This window comes from Chiloscyllium punctatum, chromosome 31 (genome assembly GCF_047496795.1).
Source record: "Chiloscyllium punctatum isolate Juve2018m chromosome 31, sChiPun1.3, whole genome shotgun sequence".
NCBI lineage: Eukaryota > Metazoa > Chordata > Chondrichthyes > Orectolobiformes > Hemiscylliidae > Chiloscyllium > Chiloscyllium punctatum.
Window position 1 is genome coordinate 62,521,861 of NC_092769.1, and position 19,175 is coordinate 62,541,035.

General features: G+C 44.5%; 1 protein-coding gene across 6 annotated transcripts in view; it reads right to left on the minus strand.

The window, feature by feature from the left end:
• Positions 1 to 6,526: 6,526 nt before the first annotated feature.
• Positions 6,527 to 19,175, minus strand: part of LOC140456995 (uncharacterized) — a 54,393-nt gene continuing 41,744 nt past the window's right edge. For 3 of the 6 annotated variants that reach the window (XM_072550884.1, XM_072550880.1, XM_072550882.1), the window contains 2 exons: positions 12,795 to 12,961; positions 6,527 to 8,753 (listed from right to left, as the gene is read on the minus strand). In XM_072550884.1, coding sequence (XP_072406985.1) covers positions 7,094 to 8,753; positions 12,795 to 12,808 — 1,674 coding nt within the window. In that variant the 5' untranslated portion in view covers positions 12,809 to 12,961 and the 3' untranslated portion in view covers positions 6,527 to 7,093. Of the gene's footprint in view, positions 9,249 to 12,794; positions 12,962 to 13,362; positions 13,429 to 18,187; positions 18,265 to 19,175 lie in introns of those variants that run through there. The other 3 variants (XM_072550885.1, XM_072550881.1, XM_072550886.1) reach the window with 3 other exon arrangements.

Below are 19,175 nucleotides of genomic sequence, written 5' to 3' on the forward strand. Positions count from 1 at the left end.
TCCTCTGAAACAAACAGGGTGAATACCGAAAAACCTAAAAAACTGCGGATACTGGAAATCAGAAATTGCTGGAAACATTCAACAGGCCAGGCAGCATCTGTGGCAGGAAATCAGAGTTAAACTTTCGAGTCCAGTGACCAGCTGCAACTGACTATTGCCTCTTTTCTGTGACATTCACTGGAAAAGGTTATGGTGCGAGGGGAATGAGATTGTCAACAACTGAGAAAACAGGAGGACATGCTCAATGAGAATAAAACCTATTTTAGTCATTCACTTTTAAATCAGCTCTAACAATTCATTCATTATCATTTCAGAAACAGGGTAAGAGACCAGAAATCAACTCCATGTCATTGGATGTCAGAGGACGGGAATAATTTCTGGCTGTAAGAGCTGGTCATTTTTTGAGGTATTTTAGGTGTTGGAGGTGATTTCCCCGAATTCCAGGAACAGCAATGACTGTTTTATATGCTGTTGCATTGTTTTGGAACTTCGGAGAAAAAAAAAGTCAAAACAGCAGTTTTAAAAGGGGGAAGAACAGACAAAGGAAGCACATGGTGAGGTCAGTGCAGGAGAGAGAGAGAGAAAGAAACTGACACCACAGTGAACCTGCACAATTACTGCCTTTGCTGTTTGAATTCATCTATCTCTGGACTTCAGAGTGCATCTGGTAAAAGTAACAAACAGTGAATTTCACAACTGATCTTGGAGGAACTCTTTGGGCGAAGTCACAGATAAGTGAATAGTTTTAAGTGTGGCCTACAGAAAGTCTGCAGTAGTCAGTAGAGTGAGTTCTTTCTTGATTTTATGTTTTTTGAGATATGTCTTTTGATTAAACTTAAAATATAAGCCATAACTATTAATTTAACTTGGAGCAGTGTTTTGTAGAGGAATAGGACAGTGTTATTTTCTGGGTCTGTACAAGGAGCAAAAATAGCCTTTAGTCGAGTAATATACGCTCCTTGTCAGATGTGGGGATTCAAGGAGAGTTTAAGGTTTACTACGGATTATACCTGCAATAAATGCTGTTGGTTGCGAATCCTACCAGATCAAATCGATCAGTTGAAGAGATAATCAGAGGCAATGAGGAATTTGCAACAGCAATGGCATGTAATGGATGGCAGTTATAGGAAGGGGGAGGAAAAGTTGCAGGTACAGTCACAAAGATGGGTTAACTCCAGGAAAGGTAAGAGAGAAAGGCAGTTAGTACAGGAGTCTTCTGTGGCTATCCCCATTTCAAACAAGTAGGCTGTATTGGAAAATGTAGGGGGTGATCGATTCACAGGTGAACTAGCACGAACGGCTACGTATCTGGTATTGAGACTGGCTCTAATGCAATGAGGGGTACGTCGGGTTCCAAGAGATCAATTGTGTTGGGGGATTCTTTAGTCTGAGGTACAGACAGATGTTTCTGTGGCCAGCAGCGAAAAATCAGAATGGTGTGTTGCTTCCCTGGTGCCAGGATCAAGGATGTCCCAGAGTGGATGCAGGATGTTCTCAAGGGAGAGAGGAGCCAGCAAGACGTCATTGTCCACATTGGAACCAACAACATAGGAAGGGAAAAGGTTGAGATTCTGAAGGGAGATTTCAGAGAGTTAGGCAGAAATTTAAAAAGGAGGTCCTCGAGAGTAGTAATATCTGGATTACTCCCAGTGCCACTAGCTAGTGAGGGCAGGAATAGGAGGAGAGAGCAGATGAATACACGGCTGAGCAACTGGTGTTTGGGGGAAGGATTCACATTTTTGGATCATTGGAATTTCTTTTGGGGTAGAAGTGACCTGTTCAAAAAGGGCAGATTTCACCTAAATTGGAAGGGGACTGGCAGGGAGATTTGCTAGAGCTGCTTGGGAGGATTTAAACCAGTAAAGTTGGGGGGGGAGGGGGGGAACCCGAGGGTGATCGTGAGCGAAGAGATCAATCTGAGACTGATTCACTTCTGTTCTCAACTGTACCAAACAGTCAGGGCAGGCAGGGACGAGGTAGGACTAATAAATTAAACTGCATTTATTTCAAAGCAAAGGGCCTAACAGGGGAGACAGATGAACTCAGGGCATGGTTAGGAACATGGGACTGGGATATCATAACAATTACAGAGACATGGTTCACCACCAACACCACCTTACTAGTTTAAATCCTCCAAAGCAGCTCTAGCAAATATCCCTGCCAGTATATTAGTCCCCTTCCAATTTAGGTGCAATCCATCCTTCTTGTAAAGGTCACTTCTACAGGGATGAACAGGACTGGCAGCTTACAGGATACTGGCAGGATACCAAGTGCTACAGGAAGGATAGAAAGGGAGGCAAGAGAGGAGGGGGGAGTGGTGTTTTTGACAAAGGATAGCATTACAGCTGTACTGAGGGAAGATATTCCCAGAAATACATCCAGGGAAGTTATTTGAGTTGAACTGAGAAATAAGAAAGGATGATCACCTGATTGGGATTTTATTATAGACCCCCTAATAGATAGCAGGAAATTGGGAAACAGATTTGTAAGGACATCTCAGCTATCTATAAGAATAATAGGGTGGTTATAGTCGGGGATTTTAACTTTCCAAACATCGAATGGGACTGCCTTAATGTTAAGGGTTTAGATGGAGAGGAATTTGTTAAGTGTGTACAAGAAAATTTTCTGATTCAGTAGGTGGATGTACCTACTAGAGAAGGTGCAATAACCTACTGTTGGGAAATAAGGCAGGGCAGGTGACTGAGGTGTCAGTGGGGATGCACTTTGGGGCCAGCAACCATAATTCTATTAGTTTTAAAATAGCAATGGAAAAGGATAGACCAGATCTAAAAGCTGAAGTTCTAAATTGGAGCAAAGCCAATTTTGACGATATTAGGCAAGAACTTTCAAAAGCTGATTGGGGGCAGATGTTCACAGGTAAAGGGATGGCTAGAAAAAGGGAAGCCTTCAGAAATAACAAGAATCCAGAGAAAGTATACTCCTGTCAGGGTGAAAGGAAAGTCTGGTAGGTATACGGAATGCTGGATGACTGAAGAAATTGAGAGCTTGGTTAAGAAAAAGATATGTCAGGTATAGACAGGATAGATTGAGTGAATGCTTAGAAGAGTATAACGGCAGTACGAGTATACTTAAGAGGGAAATCAGGAGGGCAAAACGGGGACATGAGATAGCTTTGGCAAATAGAATTAAGGAGAATCCAAAGGGTTTTTACAAATACATTAAGGACAAAAGGGTAACTAGGGAGAGAATAGGGCCCCTCAAAGATCAGTAAGGCGGCCTTTGTGTGGAGCCGCAGAAATGGGGGAGATACTAAACGAGTATTGTGCATCAGTATTTACTGTGGAAAAGGATATGGAAGATATAGACTGTAGGGAAATAAATGGTGACATCTTGAAAAATGTCCATATTACAGAGGAGGAAGTGCTGGATGTCTTGAAACACATAAAAGTCGATAAATCCCCAGGTCCTGGTCAGGTGTACGCCAGAACTCTGTGGGAAGCTAGGCAAGTGATTGCTGGGCCCCTTGCTGAGATATTTGTATCATCAATAGTCATAGGTGAGGTGCTGGAATACTGGAGATTGGCTAACATGGTGCCAGTATTTGAAGGGTGTAAGGACAAGCCAGGGAACTATAGACCAGTGAGCCTGACATCGCTGATGGGAAAGTTGTTGGAGTGAATCCTGAGGGACAGGATGTACATAAAGGCAAGGACTGATTAGGGATAGTCAACATGTCTTTGTGCATTGGAAATCATGTCTCACAAACTTGATTGAGTTTTTTGAAGAAGTAACAAAGAGGATTGATGAGGGCAGAACAGTAGATGTGATCTATATGGACTTCAGTAAAGTGTTTGACAAGGTTCCCCATGAGAGACTGGTTAGCAAGGTTGGATCCCACGGAATACAGGGAGAACTCACCATTTGGATGCAGAACTGGCTCAAAGGTAGAAAACAAAGGGTGGTGGTGGAGGGTTGTTTTTCAGTGACCAGTGGAGTGCCACAAGGATCGGTGCTGGGTCCTCTACTTTTCGTCATTTACACAAATGATTTGGATGTGAGCCAAAGAAGTACAGTTAGTAAGTTTTCAGATGACACCAAAATTGGAGGTGTAGTGGACAACGAAGGAGTTACCTCAGATTACAACAGGATCTTGATCAGATGGGCCAAAGGGCTGAGAAATGGCAGATGGAGTTTAATTCAGATAAATGCGAGGTGCTGCATTTTGGAAAAGCAAATCTTAGCAGGACTTATACACTTAATGGTAAGATCCTCGGGAGTGTTGCTGAACAAAGAGACCTTGGAGTGCAGGTTCATAGTACCTTGAAAGTGGAGTCGCAGGTAGATAGGATAGTGAAGTTGGCGCTTGGTATGCTTTCCTTGATCAGTCAGAGTATTGAGTACAGGAGTTGGGAGGTCATGTTGCAGCTGTACAGGACGTTGGTTAGGCCACTGTTGGAATATTGAGTGCAATTCTGGTCTCCTTCCTATCGGAAAGATGTTGTGAAACTTGAAAGGGTTCAGAAACGATTTAGATTAGATTAGATTACTTACAGTGTGGAAACAGGCCCTTCAGCCCAACAAGTCCACACCAACCCGCCGAAGCGCACCCACCCAGACCCATACCCCTGCATCTAACACTATGGGCAATTTAGCGTAGCCAATTCACCTAACCTGCACATTTTTGGACTGTGGGAGGAAACCGGAGCACCCGGAGGAAATCCACGCAGACACGGGGAGAATGTGCAAACTCCACAGTCTGAAGCGGGAATTGAACCCGGGTCTCTGGCGCTGCGAGGCAGCAGTGCTAACCACTGTGCCGCCATGTCGCCCACAAGGATTTACAAGGATGTTGCCAGGGTTGGAGGATTTGAGGTATAAGAAGAGGCTGAACAGGCTGGGGCTGTTTTCCCTGGAGCATCGGAGGCTGAGGGGTGACCTTATAGAGGTTTACAAAATTATGAGGGGCATGAATAGGGTAAATAGACAAAGTCTTTTTCCTGGGGTGGGGGAATCCAGAACTAGAGGGCATAGGTTTAAGGTGAGAGGGGAAAGATATAGAACAGACCTACGGGGCAACTTTTTCATATAGAGGGTGCTACTTGTATGGAATGAGCTGCCAGAGGATGTGGTGGAGGCTGGTACAATTACAACATTTAAAAGGCATCTGGATGGGAATGCGAATAAGAAGAGTTTGGAGGGATATGGGCCGGGTACTGGCAGTTGGGACTAGATTGGGTTGGGATATCTGGCCAGCATGGACGGGTTGGATTGAAGGGTCTGTTTCCGTGCTGTACATCTCTATGACTCTATCTGGGAACCTTTGTTAATTCTGACCTAGCCTGGCCAACACGTGAATGCGGACTCAAAACAATGAGTTTGATTCTGAACCATCCTCTGGGCGTTCAGAATGGATGATAAATGCTGGCTGAACTGATGATGCCATGATCCCATGAATGAACAGAAAACAAACTGTTACTGCAGTTACTTGTGAACTCGTGCTGTTTCACCAAGCTGAATGACTGAGTTAATTATTTCCCATACTCAAAGCAGATGAATAGCCTCTCCCCAGTGTGTATTTGCTGGTGTACAATAAGAGTTGATGTCGTCCTGAACCCATCCCCACAGTGAGATTACCGGAACGGTCTGTCTTCAGTGTGAACATGTTGATGGTACATCTGTCCACTTGAGCTTTTAAAGCACTTCCCTTCAGCACATTTAAAAGGTTTCTCCTCAGAGTGAACCTGCTGACGGGAGGAGAAATCCTTCCCACACTCTGAGAAGGTGAACGGGCTCTCCCTAGTGTAGACTCGCTGGTGTGACAGCGGGTAGGATGACTGCATGAATTCCTTACCACACTCAGCGCAGGGGAACAGACCCTTTTACATGGGGGAATTTTCTGAGTGCTTTCTCACACATGGAGCAGGTGAAAGGTTTCTCCCCAGTGTGACTGCGCTGATGTGTTTACGCCTTGGATGGGTATTTGACACCCTTCCCACAGTAGTCCCTATACAGCCAGTTTCTTGTCAATGTGGCACTGGTTTAGTTTCAAACGTTAGTCTGAAGAATACAGAATTTCTGTACAGTTTCTCTTCACTGTGATGCTTTCACCTTCCATATTCAACTAAGCAATTCTGTTAGATCTTCGTATGGTGTTCTGTATGTGTTACGACTGTACATCAAATTCCAAAACACAATGAAATTGATCTAAAACAGTCATTGTACCCCATTTTTAATTTATTTCTGCAACTCATCTGCCTTGTTCGTCTAACTTGTAACATTAAAATCATTGGCATTCAACCGTGTCAAACCTTAACTGTTGTGTAATGCTAACCCCTTCCTCACTCACTGGATTCTTTTCTTTCCTTCTTACCCTTTTGGACATTCATTCTGGATCCCATACCATTACCAAGTTAAGTTTCACACACCACAACAGCGCTTGTAACAACACTTCCAGCATCACAAGCTATATCTCACTTTGGATAGGCTTTCGTCCAACAGCCCATGTGAAGGGTTCTGACTGTCTCATTCTGAGCGCCTTGGAGATAAAATAAAGACTTGATACGACTTAATTTTAAGGAAAAGGTGATTTATGTCATTTTTATCCTATACAGGTAAATGAACCTATGGTGTTTACAAATATCATCAGCAAAAGGCACAGAAAACACTGTTTGGATATCGATAACAGTAACTTCAAAATCCAATGCAGAGTTACTAGGGAACTCATTGTTATTTAACCAATCCCAAGGAACCATAAAATCACTTTACAGACAATATGCAGATGGACAATCTTTACCCAGTGTAAATCTGTTGATGTCCAGTGACATTGTGATCATTTCCAAAGGGATTGATACAACTGTATCAATGTTTTATCTACAAAATTAACACCTTTAATAGAGTAGGGTTTAATAACATCAATACAACCGCCCAGTGACAAAGGTTCATTCCTTGGTAGTTCTTTGTGAATTTGCTGGTGTGTTTGCAAACAGCAACGCTATTTCCATAGCATAGCAGGTGAACAGGATTCACGCAGTGTCATTTCACTGGTGTGCTAACAGCTTGGATGACAGAGTGAATCCCTTCCAACATGTGGAACAAGTGAATAATCTATTCATGGAGTGAACAGGCTGCTGTATCAACAGGTAAGCTGACTGAGTGAATGCTTCTCCCCAGCGTGAACTCGCTGGTGCCTCAGCAGGTTGGATGACTGAGTAAATCCCTTCCCACAATGGGAGCAGGTGAATGGTCTCTCTCTCCTGTGAATCCGCTGGTGCACTAGCAGGATTGTTGACTGAGTGAATGCTTTCCCACAATCAGAGCAGGTGAATGGTTTCTCTCCAGTGTGAACCCGCTGGTGTCTCAGCAGGTTTGATGACTGGGTAAATCCCTTCCCACAAGCTGAACAGGTGAATGATTTCTCTCTGGTATGAACTTGCTGATGCTCCAGGAGTTTAGATGAGCGAATGAATCCTTTTCCACATTCAGAACAAATGAATGGTCTCTCCCCGGTGTGAACTCGCTGGTGTTCCAGGAGATTAGATGAGCGAATGAATCCTTTCCCACATTCAGAGCAGGTGAACGGTCTCTCCCCAGTGTGAACTCGCCGGTGCTCCAGCAGTTTAGATGAGTGAGTGAATCCTTTCCCACATTCAGAACAAGTGAATGGTCTCTCCCCAGTGTGAACTCCCTGGTGTTCGAGTAATTTAGATGAGTGAACAAACGCTTTTCCACATTCAGAACAGGTGAACGGTCTCTCCCCGGTGTGAACTCCCTGGTGTTTCAGCAGGCTGGATGATGAAGTGAATCCCTTCCCACAGTCGGAGCAAGTGAAAGGTTTCTCCCCGGTATGAACTCGCTGGTGTATCCGCAGGCTGGATGACTGGGTGAATCCCTTCCCACACTGGCAGCAGGTGAAGGGCTTCTCCCCAGTGTGAACTCGCTGATGTAGCAGCAGGTTGGACGACTGAGCGAATGCCTTCCCACAATTGGAGCAGGTGAATGGTCTCTCTCCTGTGTGAATCCGCTGGTGTTCCAGCAGTTTGGATGACTGAGTGAATCCCTTCCCACACAGGGAGCAGAGGAATGGTCTTTCCCCAGTGTGAACGCGCTGGTGTATCTGCAGGCTGGATGACCGAGTGAATCCTTTACCACAGGCAGGACAGGTGTAAGGTCTCTCCTCAGTGTGAACTCCCTGGTGTTCCAGCAGTTTAGATGAGTGAGTGAATCCTTTTCCACAATCAGAGCAGGTGAATGGTCTCTCTCCACTGTGAACCCGTTGGTGTTCGAGTAGTTTAGATGAGTGAGTGAATCCTTTCCCACATTCAGAACAGGTGAATGGTCTCTCTCTCTTGTGAATTCGCTGGTGTATCAGCAGGTTGCATGACTGAGCAAACGCTTTCCCACAAACAGAGCAGATAAATGGTCTCTCCCCAGTGTGAACACGCTGGTGTTCCAGCAGTTTAGATGAATGAGTGAATCCTTTCCCACATTCAGAACAGGTTAATGGTCTCTCCCCAGTGTGAACCTGCTGGTGGATCCGCAGGTTGGATGACTGAGTGAATCCCATCCCACAATCAGAGCAAGTGAATGACTTCTCCCCAGTGTGACTGCGTTGGTGATTTTCCAGCTGGGATGGGTAAAGAAATCCCTTCCCACAATCCCCACATTTCCATCCTCCCACTCCAGTATGATCATACTGGTGTTTGGACATTTCAGATGAATCTTCACAGACTTTCACAGCTGGTGAACGTTTCTCCCCGGTGTGAATGATGCTTTTTCCTTCAATGTTCAAAATCCTGAGATAATTAGATTATGATAAACACAGTGACTTTTGGATCTGGGTGTGGTTTCGTTTGAAGTCTCAAATTGCAAATTAACCTTTCAAACAGAAAACAAATGTACTAGGAGAAACAAGAACACACAGGTGTGAAACTGAAACACATAAATCCGGTCAGTTGTGGAGCTGACAGAGGGAAACTGCTGGATTATCGTTAAAACCAAACTGGTTCATAAATCTCCTTCAAGGAAGGGAGAGGTATGCATGAACGAGATGCATTTTATAGATCTACAACTCAATCCTGCTCCTGTTTTCTCCCTTCAATCCCTCTGAAGGGCTAAGAACAAGTGCATAGTTCCTTGAAAGTGGAGTTGGAGGTCGACAGGGTAGTGAAGGTAATTGGCATGTTTTTTCCCCATTTGGTATCAAAGTTGGGAGCTCACGTCGTGGCTCGATAGGAAGTTGATGAGGCTAATTTTAGGAATACTGCATTCAATTCTGGTCTCCCTCCTCTCTGAAAGAAGTAATCAGGGCAGGAACTTAGACACTCAACAGTAAGGTTCCATGGAGTGTTGTCAAACAAAGATACCTTGGAGTGTAGGTTCTTAGTTCCTTCAAAGTGGAGTCTTAGGTAGATAGAATAGTGAAGAATGCCTTATTTGTTGGTGCACTGATTTCAGGAGTTGGGAAATCATGTTGCAGCTGTACAAGACATTGGTTAGGCCACTTTTGGAATAATGCATTCAATTCTAGTCACCCTGCTATAGGAAACATGGTGTGAAATTTGAAAGAGTTAGAAAAGATTTACAAAGATGTTAGTAGGTTTGGAGGTTTGAGCTATAGGGAGAGGCTGAATAGGCGGAGGCTATTTTCCCTGGAGAATTGGAGGCTGAGGGGTGACCTTCTAGAAGTTTATAAAATCATAAGCGGCATGGATTCAGTGAATAGTTGAGAAGGGCAAGATTTAAAAGGGACCTTATGGACAACCTTTTCATTTAGAGGGTCATGCGTGTATAGAATGAGCTGCCAGAGGAAGTGATTGAAACTGGCACAATTACAACATTTGAAAGGCATCTGGATGAGCATATGAATAGAAAGGTATAGAGGAATATGGGCCAAGTGCTGGCCAAGGTGACCAAATTGGTTCAGGACATCGGGTCAACATGGATAAGCTGGACCAAATAGTCTGTTTCCATGCTGCATAACTCTACGACTCTGAGTGCAGAAGCAAAACTGTGGAAATCTAAACTAAAAACAGCATCTGAAATGACGACGGTTGCAGGCATCATTGCAACGTTGAAGAATTGTTGAGATGATCATATAGCTACTGTTGGAATATTGCGTGCAGTTCTGGTCTCCTTCCTATCGGAAAGATGTTGTGAAACTTGAAAGGGTTCAGAAAAGATTTACAAGGATGTTGCCAGGGTTGGAGGATCTGAGCTACAGGGAGAGGCTGAACAGGTTGGGGCTGTTTTCCCTGGAGCGTCGGAGGCTGAGGGGTGACCTTATAGAGGTTTACAAAATTATGAGGGGCATTGATAGGATAAATAGACAAAGTCTTTTCCCTGGGGTTGGGAGTCCAGAACTAGAGGGCATAGGTTTAGGGTGAGAGGGGAAAGATATAAAAGAGACCTAAGGGGCAACATTTTCACGTAGAGGATGGTACGTGTATGGAATGAGCTGCCAAAGGACGTGGTGAAGGCTGGTACAATTGCAACATTTAAGAGGCATTTGGGTGGGTATATGAATGGGAAGGATTTGGAGGGATATGGGCCGGGTGCTGGTAGGTGGGGCTAGATTAGGTTGGGATATCTAGTCGGCATGGATGGGTTGGACCGAAGGGTCTGTTTCCATTCTGTACATCTTTAGGACTCTATAAGTCACTACAATATAGGTTACATGCTGAAAGCCGGAAAATGGGTCAAGAGTATTGGTGCTTGCTGACCAGCCTAGATTCGATAGGATATTGTGTTCAGCAATTGTATATCCGAGACTGTGACCCCATTTTGTTCCATGTTTCTCTGTGAATCTCTCTTTTAGGAAGCAAGCAGGATTGGCAAACAGTGAAGAACACAAAAGAACGCACATAGTGAGAGGATTCAAGTACAGGAACAGGGGATGTCTTTCTGTAAGGGCTTTGGGGAGCCCACACCTGGAATAGTGTATGCACCTTTGTTCTCCTTACTCACAGAAGGATGCATTAGCCACTTAGAGTGTAAAGAAGGTTCAACATTCTGATTCCTGCACTATCATAAAGGCAGAATCTATCCTCGTTTATCTAACCTTTCTTTGTCTTTCTGAGCCACTGATTTCATCAGTAACCTTCCATTTCCTAATCTGAATTTGACCCATTTAAGCCTACACTTTGGTTCCCACTCCCCTGCCAGACTAGTTTAAAACCTCACCAATGGAAGCAGCAAAAGGACCCAAGATTTGTCCCAGCTCGGCCCAGGAGTAAGTGGTCAAGCTTCTACAGCTCCCACCTTACCTAGAGACAGTCCCAATGCATCAAGAATTTAAACCCTTCTCTGGTACATCATTTTTCCAGTCACACATTCCTCTGATCTGTCCTCTTATTCCTGCTCTCAGTAACACATGGTATTGGGAGTAAAGCTGACATTATTACATTTGAGGTCCTGCATTTTAATATATCTCCTGTCTTCCTACATTCAGCTTTCAGTTACTCATGTCTTGTTGTCGTTGGTACCTCTGAGTTCTACGACCACTGACTGTTCACTCTCGAGCTCCAAAATGTCCTGCAGCGCTGCATGATATCCTGGATCCTAGCACCAGGGAGGTCACATATCATCCTGGGTTCATGTCTGGGCCACAGAAGTGCCTGTCTGTATCCCTGACTATTGAAACCCCTGTCACTATAGCCTTGCCATTCTTTTTCCTTCCCTTTTGTGCAGCAGGGCCTACTATGACACTCTGAACTTGGCTGTTGCTGATTTCCCCTGAAAGGCCACCCCAACCACTCCCTACAGTATCCAAAGTGGTATATCTGTTTGAGAGGAGAATGACCACTGGGGACTCCAGCACTTACGTGAAGAGCCTTTCGCTTTATCTGATGGTCACCCATTCCCTTTCTGCCTGTGTAATTCTCACATGCAGTGTGACTACCTTGCTAAACGCGTTGTCCATGACATTCTACAGTAAGTCCATCCACAGCTCCGGCTCTGAAATGTTAGCCAGCATATGGATACACTTCTTGCACACGCAGTCATCAGGCATACTGGAAGCCTCCCGTATTTCCCACATTGTATAAGAGGAGCACACCATGAGTCTGAGGTCTCCTTACATGACTTCTCTATATATTAAGCTATTTACTCCCCTTAAGAGAATTTAATTGAGCTAAGGATCTTCCTTCATTTCAAACATGTCTATTACAACTGAAAGCTCCTATCTGTACTTCATGAATATTAAATTTAAAAATTGGAAGAAAATATTCTGCAGAGAACACGTACCAATTGGCTCTTTCCAACTGGACTGTATCACTTTCTGAACAGCCTGGAGACTGTGTACCACACTCAATCTTTCAGCTTCACCTTCTCCCTGATACACCTCACTGTCTGTTTCCACCCAACTCTAAAGCACTCTCATTGAGCCAAGCAGCACTCTCAGTGCAGCCTTGTCAGTTTATCTGTCTACTCACACCTACACTGACCTCAGCCTCCTTTACTGTTCCAATGCAGCTTAATGGGAGCACAGGGAACAGCATCTCATCTTCCAATTCAGCACTATGTAACACTTCAGATTCAAGAATCTAGAATGTTCCACCTGAAGGGGTGCTAAGGAATTTGAAAATGAAGTTTGCAGGCATTTGAGAATGAGTAAATTATAGGTTAAAACCACAAAGTGGGTGATTGGGATGAAATATGACAGATCTTTCCAAGACTTGGAGTTATTTGGATAAATCTGTGCTGCTGTCAGGCCTATATTTCCTTCCTGAGCTGCACTGCCCAGAACTGATCACATACCCCAGAGTGATCTAACGACGAACTGGAACATCTTGCTACTTTTCGAGATACACACATATCGGAATTATATTCCCACAAACCTTTTTCCTTCCATATTCCTGATGATGGGCTTTTGCCCAAAACGTCGATTTCGAAGCTACTTGGATGCTGCCTGAACTGCTGTGCTCTTCCAGCACCACTAATCCAGAAAATGATATTCAAATCCCGAGGGTCTGCTGACTGTCAGAACTTCTTCAGAGATTCTGGTCTGCAAAACAAGTTCACGAAAGAAAACTCACTGTGTGAACGGTCCTCTTCAAATCACACACCCAACCCCCACACCCCCAACCCAGACCCAGACCCAAACCCAAACCCAAACCCAACCCCAATCCCAATCCCAATCCCAATCCCAATCCCAATCCCAATCCAACAACCAAACCCGAAGCGCATGCGCTCTGCTGCACTTTAGCCCAACAAAAATGGCGTCTGTAATATGGGCCTGTTACTGCGTGAGGCCCGCAGCCGATTTCCCGTTTACTGTAAACGCAGGACCTAGAGTTTCTAATCTGGATCAAGAGGTTTACATCTGCTGTTTACAAAACAGCCCAGTCAAGACTGGCTCCATTTTTCTCCTAATCTCTGCTGTATCTCCTCATGAACGGTACGAACCTCCTCAGACGCGAGTCGCAGATGTCCACGGGCCGTACTGCCTGGCCCCACCCCGAGTGCTCAGAGGACCCGCCTCCTCCTCCTCCTATTGGCCCACAACTGCTGTCAGTCAGCCGGGGCCCTTTGTGACATGGGACCTTGCCTTCCTTGACTGTTGCCCCAGGATGAGCTTCGTCATTCACAGTGAATGGAGCAGCATCATAGAGGGCAAAGGTTGTGGCCGTTCAGCCCATGAGGGCTGCATCCTCTCACCTGAGAATCGCTGCAAATCGATCTCAAATTTGCCATAAGCCTGCAAGCCTTTCCTTAAAAAGTTAGGTATCAAAATTTTTTTTGAGAGTAACCGCTAAATCTGCATTCAGCTGATGTTTAGATTCTTCCAGATTCCCATAATCACATAGGTAAAAACAATGACTGCAGATGCTGGAAAGCAAATACTGGATTAGTGGTGCTGGAAGAGCACAGCAGTTCAGGCAGCATCCAACGAGCAGCGAAATCGACGTTTCGGGCAAAAGCCCTTCATCAGGAATAAAGGTCCCATAATCACATGTTCACCTGCATTATTTGCCAATTATCTGAAAACTGTGGTCTGTGGTTACTGAACATTGTGACAATATTAATAATGTCTCTCTGTCTGCACATGAAATATCCTGGAAACAAATCTACACCTCTACTAAATCACTGCTTAACCTTCTCACCTCCAAGGAGAATTATCTGAGCTTCTGCTATGTCTCCACAAAACAAAAACCTATCTTCATTTTAATTTATGCATGGGATGGCTGTTTGCTGCCCAGACCAGTATTTATTGTCCAACGTTATTTGACTCTTACAAAACAGTGGCAAACTGCCTTATTAAACTGTGTAATGCATGTGCTGTAAGGACATCACAGTGTTGTTTTGATGAAAATCTCCCGCAGTCTCACTACCTCCACATCTCTGTAATCTCCTCCAGTCTCACAATCTTCCCTGTGTCTGTAATCCTCTCCTGCCTCATAATCTTCCCTATCCCTATAATCTCCTCCAGCCTTACAATTCTTCCTACCTCTGCAATTTCCTCCAGCCTCAGAACTAGATAAGAGATAATGGTGGAGGCTGGTACAATTACAACATTTAAGAGGCATTTGGATGGGTATATGAATAGGAAAGGTTTGGAGGGATGTGGGCCGGGTGCTGGCAGGTGGACTAGTTTGGGTTGGGATATCTGGTCGGCATGGACGGGTTGGACCGAAGGGTCTGTTTCCATGCTGTACATCTCTATGACTCTGAATGGCATCTGAATGGATATATGAATAGGAAGGATTCAGAGCAACATGGGCCACATGCTGGCAAAAGGACTAGGTCAAATTGGGATATCTGATCAGTGCAAACAAGTTGGACTGAAGCAAGTACAGAAATTGCTGAAAAAGCTCAGCAGGTCTGGCATTATCTTTGGAGAGAAATCAGCGTTAACATTTCAGTACGAGTGACCCTTCCTCAGAATTTGGACTCAAGATGGACTGATGGTTCTGTTTCTGTACTGTATAATTCAATGACTCTATAAGTCTCACTGCCTCTAAGTTCCTCCAGCATAGAGTCATAGAGATGTACAGCATGGAAACAGACCCTTCAGTCCAACCGGTCCATGCTGACCAGATATCCCAACCCAATCTAGTCCCACCTGCCAGCACCCGGCCCATATCCCTCCCAATTCATATACCCATCCAAATGCCTCTTAAATGTTGCAGTTGTACCAGCCTCCACCACTTCCTCTGGCAGCTCATTCAAAACCATAACACCCTCTGTGTGAAAAAGTTGCCCCTTAGGTCTGTACAAACATCACTACCTTCACAATCATATTCCTCACAAACCTCCTGAACTCCATAACTTCCTCCCAAGAAAACTCCCTTTCTCTGTAATCTCATCTAATATCACAATCCTCTCTGTCTCTGTAATCTCCTCCAGCTCCTACAACCTTCCCTCTCACTGTTATCTCATCCAGCCTCACAGCCCTCCCTATTTCTATCATCTCCAGCCTCACAATCCTCCCTATCTCTGCAATCGCCTCGAGTGACCACCTCCCTATCTCTGTAATCCCTTCCAGCCTCTCAATCCTTCCTATATCTGTAATCTCCTCCAGCCTCAGAGCCCTCACTATCCTGCACATGACCTGCACATGTCCTGAATGGATCCATTTCAGAGTAATGCTTGAAGTTCCATATAGGCAGCTTTTCTCCAGCATCCAAGCACCCTGTGCTCCTTTATTTCTGACCACTTCCACATCCCTCACCTTCATCACTGCCATCCGTAGCTATGCTTTCAATTGCCAAACCCCACGTTGTCTTTCAAGGTATTTTAAAATCTTTGGACAAGCTTTTGGTGAACTGTGAAGAATCTGGAGAGGTTTCACTGTTCTGTATAAATGCACATCGTTGTTGTGACATGACAATGGTCATCTCAGGAAGGTCACAGAAACATTTGAAATCTTTTCACCAAAATTACTAGTTATTTTCAGACCTGAAGGTAACAGTTCAGAGAAGTTTTGCCAAACAAATGACAGTAATGGGATGGCAGTTTTATGAAGAAAAGATTAACAAACCAGCCTTGAATGCACTGAAGTTTAGAAGAGGCAGAGGGGTGTCTCACTTGAGTGAGACTGAGGAGTCTCAGAACAGCACATCTCACAAGGACGTGTCATCCTGTGCGACTCTGAACACAGTCATAAAGGAGCCTTCTCTCCTGTGTCTAGAACCTCGGAACCATGCAATAGTCAGGCTGGGACACTTTCCTTACACTTCTCAGAATTAACCCACACATTCAGTCCTGGATGTGATTATCAGTAGCAAGAATAGCAGAATCCAATCCCTGCAGTCAGTCGTGATCTACCTGGTGCCCGAGAAGGTGGGATGACCAAGTGTACCTCTTTCTACATATAGGCTGGTGAACGGCCTCTCATGGTGTGAACTCACTGGTGTAACTGAAGGGCAAAAACTTGAGAGAATCCCTTCCCACACTTGGGAGCGGGTGAATGGAGCTTCTCTGCTGTATGAACGTGCTGGTGCAGCAGCTGGGTGAATGATGCAGTGAACCCTTTCATGTGCGCACTGCAGGAAAATGGCCCCTCCCCAGTGTGAGTTCATTGGTGTTTCAGGAAATTAGATGAACAAGTGAATCCCTTTCCACTAAGCCAACAGCTAAATGGCTTCTCTCTAGTCTGAATGCATTGGCGTTTCTGCAGGTCATTACTGTTTTTAAAGTTCATATACAGTCCAAACATTTAAACATTCTTGCATCAGAGTAGACAAAGTAGTATCTCAAAAAATTGGATAAATGAGAAAATCCAGTCCCAGGCTCAGTGCAGGTGAAATGTTTCCTCCCCGTATGAATGCAATGATGAATTCCCAACACAGATGGACACTTGAATGCATTCCCATAGGACATATACGTCCATGGTTTCCCTGTGGTGTAGGTGTCCTTGTGTCTGTCCAACTTATCTGATCAGTTGTCATCACATCCACAAAGTAATGTTTTGCAGGCAGTGTAACTGGTCCTTCCACAGCCAGTTCACTGGAATACACTCACTTGGGCATGTATGCGGTTCAAGTCATACTGCTGTTTGAAATTTTTTCCCAACCCATTTCTCCTTCTACATTCAATGATATTTCTCTCCTATTGATTCACTCAATTTAATCGAATCTCAACGTGAGTTTGGTTTCACAATCTCATTTTCAAGATGATGACAGTGTTGGGATAACACTCAGCTCACACTGAATATCAAAACAGACACTTTGAGTTTCTTTGAAATATTCATTCCTCTCTTGTTCCCCAAAATATATGATTTAAGCACACTCAAAAAAGCCAAATTCTGCAACAAAGTCTATACGCTAAGCTAAGGAACCTTTCTAATAAACACCAGCTTTCTGTTTTAACTGAACAGTTTGTATATCAAGATACTCACTAGTTGTGGCAGGCACAACTTACCAGGGATGTTGTGTTTTCCCTCACCAGGACTGCCTAGACAAAGGGAGTATCATGGGAGAATCCAAAATCAAATCAAATAAAATCTTAATGTGTCACGAAGCAGGCTTGTTTGGCCTTATGACATATTTCTGTATCTATTTCTTAATTCAGCTCTAGCGACCTTCCCTACTCAAACACCCCAAACCCACAACTCACCAAAGCCCTACAAATCACAGTATAAGCGCAAGCAAATCCAAATAAAAATCTTCTGATTTACCCAACTGTCCTACTTTATTTAATGACCTCTCTTTCCACCAAACAAAAATCCATCCCACCCTGGCAATACTTTTCTACAACCTCTACCATCAGGGAGAAGGTACAGAAGCCTGAACACATGCACCAGCTGGTTTCGAAACAGTTTCTACCCTACTGTTGTTAGAATACTGAATGGACTCACAAGCTCTTAGCTTCGCCTGTACCTGTGTTTTTGCTACTGTTTTCCTATTATTTGCTTATCTATGCTATTTGACTGTGTGATCTGCAAGGCAAAGCTTTTCACTGTGCCTCAGTATACGTGAAAATAAATTAAATTCAAAGATCAGAAATATGAGACCACAATGTCAGTAATCATTAAGACAACCTTTTAGGTAACTCTGCAGTCAGTGTTCCAGCCTCTCTCTCACTGATCAGTACCACTGCCTGGAGGCCCTGAAGCCCCACCCACCTTGCCAACCCAAGGCTAACTACGCATGCGCTCAACTCCCGGCGGCGCCAAGTTGGCATCTGAACCCGGGTAACGGCCCCAGGCACAGACAAACTGGACATGCAGATTATTAGTCGAAGTTTGGGGTACTTAATAAGTGTTCATATTCATTTTCCGCCCTCTCACCGGCTCCGGCGCTCCCGCCGCGGTCACGCAGCCCCTCTGGCTCGTTGTTATCACTGTCACTGCGCATGGCCCAAACGCGAAGCAGTACTACGCCTGCGCGGTAGTCTCCAGTGCTATTGCTGAGATTAAAAATCACACAACACCAGGTTATAGTCCAACAGGTTTAATTGGAAACACACTAGCTTTCGGAGTGTCACTCCTTCATCAGGTAATTGTGGAGGGCTCGATCGTAACACAGGATTTATAGCAAAAATTTGCAGTGATATAACTGAAATTATACATTGAAAAATTGATTGTCTGTTAAGCCTTTCATCTGTTAGAATACAGTGATAGTTTCACTTCTTTCATGTGTAAATCACAAAACCCTTTTTTTAAAGTTGCATTCTCGGGTTAGCTGTTAACAATGGTGATAGCTAGACAAAATGTTGAAGGTGTTAGCCCCCTGTGTTCTCTGTCTATGACCTGATGTTTAGATTGATTGTAATCTAAAAAGTGAGATAACAGAGTTTTACATAAATTCAAGCAGTTTTTGAGCTCAGAGTTCTACATGAATGTATGCAGTTTTTGAGCAAAGTGCAATGTAACTCTGCAAGTACAAATTCACCCCACAAAATATATGTGTGCATGTGGGTCTTTGTCTGTCTGTGGAGAAAGTGAGGACTGCAGATGCTGGAGATCAGAGCTGAAAATGTGTTGCTGGAAAAGCGCAGCACGTCAGGCAGCATCCAAGGAACAGGAGAAGCGACGTTTCAGGCATCAGCCCTTCTTCAGGAATGAGGAAAGTGTGTCCAGCAGGCTAGGATAAAAGGTAGGGAGGAGGGACTTGGGGGAGGGGCGTTGGGTGGAGGGAGGTCAAGGTGAGGGTGATAGGCCGGAGTGGGGTGGGGGCGGAGAGGTCAGGAAGAAGATTGCAGGTTAGGAAGGCGGTGTTGAGTTTGAGGGATTTGACTGAGACAAGGTGGGTGGAGGAGAAATGAGGAAACTGGAG